The following is a 10,072-nucleotide window of genomic DNA, read 5'->3' on the forward strand; positions in this document are numbered from 1 at the left end:
GAGTCGGAGGTAGCTGTGGAAAGTTTGGAAATAGTGATTGAACACAATGTCTGACTTGAAAATACCGAAAAAGATGGGAGGTTGGGAGACCAAACTTAGCAGATAGGTAGGCAAAACTACAGAATATACCATTCTTGTATACATTTTTAAAAGATTTAAGACCCCTTTCGTGCCAGACTGAATAACCTGAATCCAAGCTAGCAGGGTTAAATAAAATGGTTCCTCAATAGAGGGCTTGAGGCGGATGGAAATTTAAATTTAAAATGGCTTCTGAATTGGTACCAGATTTTGAAAGTGGAACGAACAATTGGATTCCGTGTATATCCAGAGGGGTTGGTTGGAATAGGAGCAGTAAGTAGAGCTGACAATGAGGATGAGGTGCATGATTAATCAAATCCACTTTATTGGTTTTGAAATTTGGTCAAGGAATAAACTGCAGCTCTAGTTGGCGTGCAGGACCTTCCAGCGGGTCAGAGGGCCGTTGCTGGGGATGTACTTCACACCACAGCCGTCGGAAATCAGACGCTTCTCAGCCATCATTTCATCGAAGTCAGTGGCGTTGAACTTTGTGAAGCCATACTTCTTGGAGATGTGGATCTGGCAGAGGCAAAATGACAGAATGGCATACAAGTCAGATCAGAGATAATCCCCTGATCTAGATCAACAAGACAAACACCTGTACAAGCCTTAGTTTTGTGCCAGTCAACAACAAAATCACTGGTATATGATTTGTCTCTGTGGTCCCTTAAAAGCGCTCAGCACCTCCCAGCTGAGGACATACACAAACCAAAGAATCACTGTCTGCAGCCCTTGCACACCAGAATTGCACCACAGCAAGACTGGCCAGCTTAATAAGCTGCAGGATTTGTAGCGATGCTCAGCGCTACAGATGCTAGGACTTCAATAAGACAGTTTGTACACTGCAGAACAAAGCCGCAAAGGAAATAAACATTTATGTCAGTGTTCCACCTTCTGGCGTCCGGGGAACTTGAACTTGGCTCTGCGGAGAGCCTCAATGATATGCTCCTTGTTCGAGGCCTTGGTACGCACAGACATGATCACCTGACCAATGCGCACGCGGGCCACGGTGCCCTGGGGCTTGCCGAAAGCGCCACGCATTCCAGTCTGGAGCCTAAGAAAATGGTAGAAATGTGTTATAATAAAATGGTAAGTCTTTTGAATTTGCAGATGCCATATAGAGTACAATTGCAGATGGCACCAAATCGGCACACATCTACCTCTTAACACTCCCAACGCGGATCGCGTATCAATACGTTATCAATTAATCAAACGTCGGGTGCGGATCACGTATCAATACGTTTCAATCACTTTTTTATAGAATACTTTCATTCATCTTTTTACCCACCCGGACAATGAAGAACCATCGCCCTATCATTGCTGCTTACTCCCGCTCACGTGATCAGAAAAAAAAACAAAAAACAAAAACCCCCCTCCCCTCCTGAAAACAGGAGGGCTGGCCGCTTTACGTGTAGAAGCCAGTTGAACGCTGAACGGAACGCTGCCTATTTCCTAAACACATATGCACCAGATCGGCATTGCAATGCATAACATCTGCAACACACATGGACAGATGCATGTTTCCTTCTTCATACTGTAGCGACCAAACGATCCCCGAGCCTACAATACTACGAACTAACCACAGTATCGAGGGAACGCCACGACAAGACAGTGTTCCGTTGGTGGATCACGTATCGCCATGCAGAGCCGTCATAATCGGAGATCGCTCAGACGTGTGATTGTAACGCTTTTTTATTCATTATAATTGTAGTGATAAGACCGCAATGAACGCGTCGGGGACGTAATCGACCCGGGTGTAATGTATAACGAACTTTTCCGCGACCTAAACCGTGGTGTTGTCATCTGTGGAAGTCATTTTTTCCTTCTCGTCGACATCACAGCCGGGTGACGCTTTTTTTCCCCTCCATCGCCCCCAAGCTGCATGCCCATAGCCTGGCTTGGCCAGCCTCATAGCGGGGATTCACTGAAGATTCTTCCCCGGAGGAAACATCAGTGAACCCTCGCTATGAGTCTGGCCGTGCCAGGCTAGCATGCCCAGGCATGTTCCCCTACACTAGCTTGAAAAACAAAATCAGCTTGATGACAACGCGTCTCACCGTTATACTATAGTTCTGAACCGAACGGTGGAATGGGACTTTTTATAGCCGTACGGATCAAGACTTTTGCTGCCCAATGTGCCCATGACCCCCCCCCCCCAATGTTACTGCGATCAAAACAATGAAAGCAGTGAGATAGATTAGGCGAGGCGGCAATCATCATCAAAAAGAAAGCATAGTTATGAAGGTTTATAGTCAGACATTGACAGGCAGATATAACAATAAACACAATAAATATGCTATACATCCTATACATCGAATGAAAGCCCTGAATGTGTACTTTTACGAGGAAAAGAGTAACCATTGATCCCATGTACAGTTTGTCATAAATTGGATACTGGGTGGATGCACATTGCGCCCACCAGATATAACTGCAGAGAAGACATGGACCCGAACTCAATATTCACAAAATAAGGCCTATAGCGACATATAAATACTATATACCGTATGAAACAGAAGACTCTCTGCTTTCATAAGGAAAAAAATTGTACTGTAATAATAAAAAAATCACACCCCTGTGAAGTGAGCAGTGCAACTCTACTTCTCTACTTATTCACTACAGCTCGCTATATACGGACTGAGGCAGAAAGTCATGTAAACCTTTTATTTACAGTTTGGTCTGTAAACTTCTACTGTAATAATAAAAATCACACCCCTGTGAAGTGAGCGTTGCAACTGTTCTGTACTTATTCACTACAGCTCGCTATATACGGACTGAGACAGAAAGTCATGTAAACCTTTTATTTACAGTTTGGTCTGTAAACTTCTACTGTAATAATAAAAATCACACCCCTGTGAAGTGAGCGGTGCAACTGTTCTTTATAGTTGCGCGGTGCAACTGTAGAGAACAGTTGCACCGCTCACTTCACAGGGGTGTGATTTTTATTATTACAGTAGAAGTTTACAGACCAAACTGTAAATAAAAGGTTTACATGACTTTCTGTCTCAGTCCGTATATAGCGAGCTGTAGTGAATAAGTACAGAACAGTTGCAACGCTCACTTCACAGGGGTGTGATTTTTATTATTACAGTAGAAGTTTACAGACCAAACTGTAAATAAAAGGTTTACATGACTTTCTGCCTCAGTCCGTATATAGCGAGCTGTAGTGAATAAGTAGAGAAGTAGAGTTGCACTGCTCACTTCACAGGGGTGTGATTTTTTTATTATTACAGTACAATTTTTTTCCTTATGAAAGCAGAGAGTCTTCTGTTTCATACGGTATATAGTATTTATATGTCGCTATAGGCCTTATTTTGTGAATATTGAGGAGTTCACGTCCATGTCTTCTCTGAAGTTATCTGGTGGGCACAAGCTGCATTCAATAACCAATTACTGTCTAACTGTAGATGGGATCAATGTTTACTGTTTTCCTCGTAAAAGTACACATTCAGGGCTTTCATTCGGTGTATAGGATGTATAGGATATTTATTGGGTTCAATTTTATATCTGCCTGTCAATGTCTCTGACTTTAAACCATCCATAACTCTGCTCGCTGTTCAAGATAACCACTTCCAGGCAAATGCAGGTGTTGCAAAAAGGTCAATATCTCCAGAATGGAACATGGTAAAATCAAAATGTATTTTTTTAATTGAAGTGGACAAGTTCAGCTTTCTTTTGATGTAGGCGTGTGATTCTCGCTATAAGAGAACATTTTACTGTGGGCCCCCGAACAAGGCCTTTGTGCAATGTTAAACGGCAGCAACATCCAAATAGGCCTGTTGAGATCTTGCAGCAATCAAAGTGTTAAGGTCCTTGCAGACTGGACACGTTTTTCGGAAAACAGACAGAAAAACACTGCTAAAAAGCCGAAAAACGCAGCAGTGCGCAGGGACCTTTAAATTAAGAATATACATGAGTTCCTGTTAATGCAATGCAGCACAATACACAGGCTAACCAAGTCCATTTGTCACACGTTGCTCACCTATCGGCTCCGGCACAGGATAACATTTTGTTGATGCGGATGACGTGGAAGGGATGCAGACGCACACGGATGTGGAAGCCATCCTTGCCACAGGTCTTCACCATGTACTTGTTGGCACAGATACGTGCGGCCTCCAGAGCTACATAAAGAAAGCTATAATGAGCACCCTGTTTAATACCGTAGTCTTAGTTTTGTGCCATTCAATAACAAAATGAGTGAATACTGTTTAATAATTTGTCTCTGTGGTCCCTTAAAAGCGCTCAGCACCTCCCAGCTGAGGACATACACAAACCAAAGAATCACTGTCTGCAGCCCTTGCACACCAGAATTGCACCGCAGCAAGACTGGCCAGCTTAATAAGCTGCAGGATTTGGGGAGAATAATGCGGATCACACGCATATTTTCCTCACATGTCCCAAAATACAAACCTTCTGGACCACAGTTTCACAAAAAAAAAATAGAACAAATATTTGGGAGAGCTGTGAACTTAGAAAAACATAACATACTGCTGGGAACATGACCCAAAAGCTTACCAAGTGCGGATCTGTATCTGTTTTGGATTCTCAGAATGACAGCTCTAAAACAAATAACCAGAAGTTGGAAAACTACCCAGGTTGGATAGATGGCTGGACAAAGTGGAAGACATGTATGTGATGGAGACCTATAAAATCAATGGAAAGGAAAAGTTATTTGAAATAAAGACAAACAAACGAGAAATAAAAAGGAAATGGAACAACTACAACAACAAAATCACTGGTATATGATTTGTCTCTGTGGTCCCTTAAAAGCGCTCAGCACCTCCCAGCTGAGGACATACACAAACCAAAGAATCACTGTCTGCAGCCCTTGCACACCAGAATTGCACCACAGCAAGACTGGCCAGCTTAATAAGCTGCAGGATTTGTAGCGATGCTCAGCGCTACAGATGCTAGGACTCAAAACTTCAATAAGACAGTTTGTACACTGCAGAACAAAGCCGCAAAGGATTTTTTCTGTTCTTTTTTCTGTTTAGACCTAAGTATTCAGTAACACAAACAAACAAGAAATAAAAAGGAAATGGAATAACTACAAAATTCACAAAACAAAGCCTTAAGTGTTGTTGCTGTTGTAACCATTTGTTTTTTACTGTTGAGACCGAAGACAAATTTCCACGTGGACAATAAATGAAACTAAACTAACGCACCTCAAAAATAACAACCTTTAAATGTAAAAGATTCATTATTTTTTTAATAGTAGGATAGGCTTCAAATAACGGCATCAACATCACCACCATATGATTCAATATAACCTAGTTCCTTTCACAAAACACTCACCTTCTGATGACAGCTGCTCATATTCGTCAGAGACCATGTGACCGCACAGAGGGAACTCATCTACCTTGGCCTTCTTCCTGCCCAAGTCAAAGATTCTGATCTTGGGATCTAGGTACAAGAGTACAGGGGTAAAGTTAAAACAATAGGACTGGAATTACAGGGCAGTGGAAAAGGACAAGTCCTCTATGTAACTATCCACATAATAAAACAGAAAGACATCTTTCATTTAAGCAAGACAATAACATTGCTTGCATTATTGTCTCAATGGTCCCTTTAAAGCACTCAGCACCACCAGCTGAGGACATACACAAACCAAAGAGTCACTGTCTGCAGCCCTTGCACACCAGAATGGCACCACAGCCAGACTGGCCAGCTTAATAAGCTGCAGGATGTTTTAAGTGTTGATAACATGTAAACTTAAAATATTACTCACATTGCCAAGTTGTAATACTACTCACCAGGGACACCCCTACAGAAACGGGACTTGGGGTAGGGCTTGTTTTTGCAGTATCTGTAGCTGTAAAACAAAACGGTTAAGACTGTCAGAATTATTGCAAAAAAACATATTCAACTGTGGAAGCTATGCCCACTTGCAACCAAAAGTAACGACGGTTTGGTGGTGTGGACGTGACATTCCAAATCCAAGCCGGGTTACTGTTCATTTTATACATGACAGCTCAGCAACATAGACTAAGAGTGGTCAATGAATTCCCATTAATCTTGGAAATGTATCCACATGTGACATATCAAAGTCATTCCACGAAACTGGTACGATTTGGACTTATATATGGAATGTGCAGTCCATTACAATTTCTACCTTATCCTTTTACATCATTACCACCAGTGTCAAATCCAGTGCTACTGGACAGGCTAAAGCTTTCATTTAAGCAAGACAATAAACATTGCTTGCATTATTGTCTCAATGGTCCCTTTAAAGCACTCAGCACCACCAGCTGAGGACATACACAAACCAAAGAGTCACTGTCTGCAGCCCTTGCACACCAGAATGGCACCACAGCCAGACCGGCCAGCTTAATAAGCTGCAGGATGTTTTAAGTAAACTTAAAATATTACTCACATTGTCAAGTTGTAATACTACTCGATTGTCGTGACATAACATTATACTCAACAGGATACTCATTAGCTTAGCTGCTAGCTACCGTTAGCATGCAGTACTTTGAACAGATCTTGCAATATTGGATGCCTGCACGTTAGCACAGATAACGGCAAAAGCCTGCCCGGCTTAGCAAAACGTTACAGAGAGGTGATTATGTGATGTAAAACGGCACAATAAAGTCTACCGGCTTCATATTGTACAACACAGAATACTCCACATGGTACGGCCACAGACTAGCTGCCATTTTCCTCCGAAAGGAAGAACCGGCCCTGGTCTAAAATAACCTCATAAAAATACTTACCATCGGGCTGGTCGGCGGCCCATGGCTGCGATCTAAGAAATAAGAAAATATAAAGTTATTGTTGTATTAAATTGTGACCACGACTTACGAAATAGACTATTTAAAATTACTTTGGTCAGAGTCTCAAAAGCCGTGCTCCGACCACGCACTCACCTAATGGAGGAAAGGAAAGAGAGGTCGACTTCCTGCGCGTAATATCCGTTGTGTTCTTCTTCTTCTTTTTGTTTCCGGCAGGCTGTAAATATGTCTATGGTAATGCTGCCATCTACCGGCCGGGAATATATCTAAGCAAAGCAAAGCAAAGTTCTTTGTTTACCCAGGGTGAATGGACTAAGCTCGAGATGCTTGTTTACAGCCAGACCCTGCTCATAGAATATTTCATGGTAGGGGTTCAATCAATGCCTTGCTCAAGGGCACTTCAGCGGTGGTAATTTTAACGTGCCGGTCCGGGGATTCGAACTGGCGACCTTCTGATAACAAGACCGCTCCGCAAACCGTTCGGCCACCGCTGCCCCCAATCTATCTATCTAATATCCACATCCCATCCAACTATAAATGCGCCACGTCTCTGCGTGCGTGTGTGTGTGTGTGTGTGTAATGCACGTCACATTCAAGTTTCGACACGCGTTCCACACCCCCACAGGGAGTGCAGTGCCCGGTATCGAGTCGGTCGTTCCCACGGTTCTCCAGAACCACCACAAAAGGCTCTGGTCAGGCTCTGCCAGTGGGCCAAATGAGGCCAACTCCTTTCACCTGTGCAATTTCCAGCCTCTGCCTCAGCCAATTGAGGCTCAACCAATCAGGCTCTGCCAGTGGGCACAGGAACATATACACAGATCTCCATGTGCTGACAGTTAAAACGGGCGCTATTACTGCTATATATGACAACGTATATCATTAGGTTCCCAAGTTGCATCGTTCCCAAGTAGGCTGGTGGCCGACTGCGAAGGGCATGTACAGGTCTAGTTTGATTAAATTAGTCCACCCGTAAGGTGTTCCAATTCCCCACTTTGTCTCTCATTGTCCGGACGCCACTCATTCACCCCTTGTATTTGTTCCCAGCCGAAAACTTCACTTCACTCTCGTTATTTTCGTGCCATCATCCCACTCCTCAAATCGCAAGACTGCCTTAATTTTCTGTTTCGTCCCACACTCGATGACAACCTTTCCGCTCCTTGTATTGTTATCCTTACTGACTGAATTTCTCCAACTTTCTCAACAATGATCTTTCCCCAATTCGTGTGGATCGCTGAACACGCCATTTGTTTTACTCACAGCTACCATGCCAACCACAAAATTATCTTTCTTTTGCTGGCATTCACATATTAATTCCCGAACTGTATGTTTCCCTTCTCTTATTTTTATATCGTATATCCTCTCTTATCTTCTTCATTTTGTCCTTCGTGCTCCGTCTCAACGTCACCAGAGTTCACACACCACACCTGGGCTATCTATCAGTTGTGTTGGCGGTGGAGCTGAAATGTATTTGTTTATTTGTATTGACAATGACAAATATAGATAGACACAGACAGAAATATTACCTAAAACAAACAAAAACAAAAAGTGTAAGAAAAATAAAAATTATACTTTTTTTTTTTTTTAACTTTATTGAGTACAATGTACAATTCCTTGTAGCAAATACATTTTCTTTTCACATTTGTTTCTTCATGTTTCATGTCACTGTTGTTAGCTGACTTTGACCCATTTTCTTTTCTTTTTTTTGTGCATACAACTACATCCCTTTACCTATTTCAACACAAGAAAACACAAAGAAATTTAAAAAAAATAAAAAGAGAAAGAAGAAGAGGGTAGGCCCACTTTCATTTGGGTAAGGTACATTTAATACAAAATATACAGAAAAAATATACAGGCATAGAAAGGCAACCAAAGGTATGGCTCCCCATATAAGTATGATTGAACTCTACAAACACTCCCACGCACTCAGATCAGCCAACGCAGGGAAACTGGAAGTACCTTCACTAAAAACTCCGGGACAACGCTCCACACGTCCCAAACTATTCTCCCTTCTGGCTCCAAAACTATGGAATGCACTTCCCATTACAATCAGAACTGCAGCCTCACTCCCAATCTTCCGCCTTTTCAAACTCCATCATGGCCTGTAGCACTTGCCCTAGCCCCTTAGATAGCACTTTATGTAGACTTAGATAGCATGTTATACAGACTTATAGCATGTTACGTAGACAGCACTAGAATTGCATGTTATGTAGTCATAGCACTTTATAGTACATAGCCTATGTATAGTATGTATAGTTTATATAGTTTCATATAGATACTCCACTGTTATGTTCTTCATGATAACTACTTTTTATGTATGTGATGTATTGCCATGCTTTTTGTTATTGCTTAATGTAAGTCGCTCTGGCTTAAGAGCGTCTGCTAAATGCCTAAATTGTAACCTGTGGTGAGCAACGGACTGACCTCATGTTTCCTTCAATGCACGAGGAGTTCAAGATGCTTCTTTTCACCTGACAGGGGGGTGTTTCCCCGTTTGGACGTTTCACAGTGTCCCCAGCGGGAATCGAACCTATGACTTTCTAGCTGTAAGTGCTATACTGACTGTGCCACCGTGCCCCCAGGTTGTATCATCTTGAAGGTATGGAGCCGGGGTGTCTAATGTCTTGTAACCAACATCAATGTTTTGTACTGGGTGGCAGCAACCAAAAGCCAATGACGTGGGGAGAGGTGAATTGAATGATGACATTATAGAGCACACTGTTAGTGTGTAGAGCAAATTATCATGTATATGCATGCAGAGAGTGTGATATGTTAATTGCCCATCTACATAAAAGGACTTGACTCTATCCCATGCAATTTTGTTGTTGTTGTTGTCAAGAAATCAAGGCCAGTGTTGACCAAAGTGAATCGAGAATCATGAGCAAATTATTTGTCCCTTACTCATACAGGTACAAGCAGCAAAACGTTGGTGGGACATGAGGTTGGCTGTGCCAAGTGCCAAAGGGGTGTAGTGGGTGCACTGCAGTCTTCATATAGAAGGCATTGACACAGTTAAACACAATGTGCTCCTTTCAAAATTATCAACTTTAAACTTTTCTTATAACACTGTACTTGGCTTGACTTGGATGGAATCACTTTTTGACCATGAGGAAGCAAAGCAAACTAATTGGTGATAACTTATAAGACCTCTTCTCTTGAAGAATACATGACAGGTGTTTCACAGGGATCAATATATGGACTATTATATTAATGATATTTTGATAATGATGATCTGATGATCTTGTAAATTTGTGCTCACACCCAATTTA

General features: G+C 42.2%; 1 protein-coding gene across 1 annotated transcript; it reads right to left on the minus strand.

The window, feature by feature from the left end:
* Positions 1 to 386: 386 nt before the first annotated feature.
* Positions 387 to 6,933, minus strand: rpl10 (ribosomal protein L10). Its single transcript, XM_079494380.1, has 6 exons — positions 6,789 to 6,933; positions 5,829 to 5,887; positions 5,371 to 5,478; positions 4,058 to 4,196; positions 970 to 1,132; positions 387 to 597 (listed from the first exon to the last, which is right to left on the minus strand). Exons 1-6 carry the CDS (start codon positions 6,809 to 6,811, stop codon positions 442 to 444), a joined length of 648 nt encoding a protein of 215 aa, XP_079350506.1. The 5' UTR covers positions 6,812 to 6,933; the 3' UTR covers positions 387 to 441.
* Positions 6,934 to 10,072: the final 3,139 nt, after the last annotated feature.

This window comes from Electrona antarctica, assembly GCF_951216825.1.
Source record: "Electrona antarctica genome assembly, chromosome: 2".
Classification (NCBI taxonomy): Eukaryota; Metazoa; Chordata; class Actinopteri; order Myctophiformes; family Myctophidae; genus Electrona; species Electrona antarctica.

Excerpts from the sequence above, each read along its gene's own strand:
- rpl10 (XM_079494380.1), bottom strand. The coding sequence starts at position 6,811 with ATGGGCCGCCGACCAGCCCGATG. Across the intron at positions 4,197-5,370 it reads TGAGCAGCTGTCATCAGAAG|CTCTGGAGGCCGCACGTATC; the intron begins GTGAGTGTTTTG and ends TTCTTTATGTAG. Across the intron at positions 598-969 it reads AGTTCCCCGGACGCCAGAAG|ATCCACATCTCCAAGAAGTA; the intron begins GTGGAACACTGA and ends TGCCTCTGCCAG.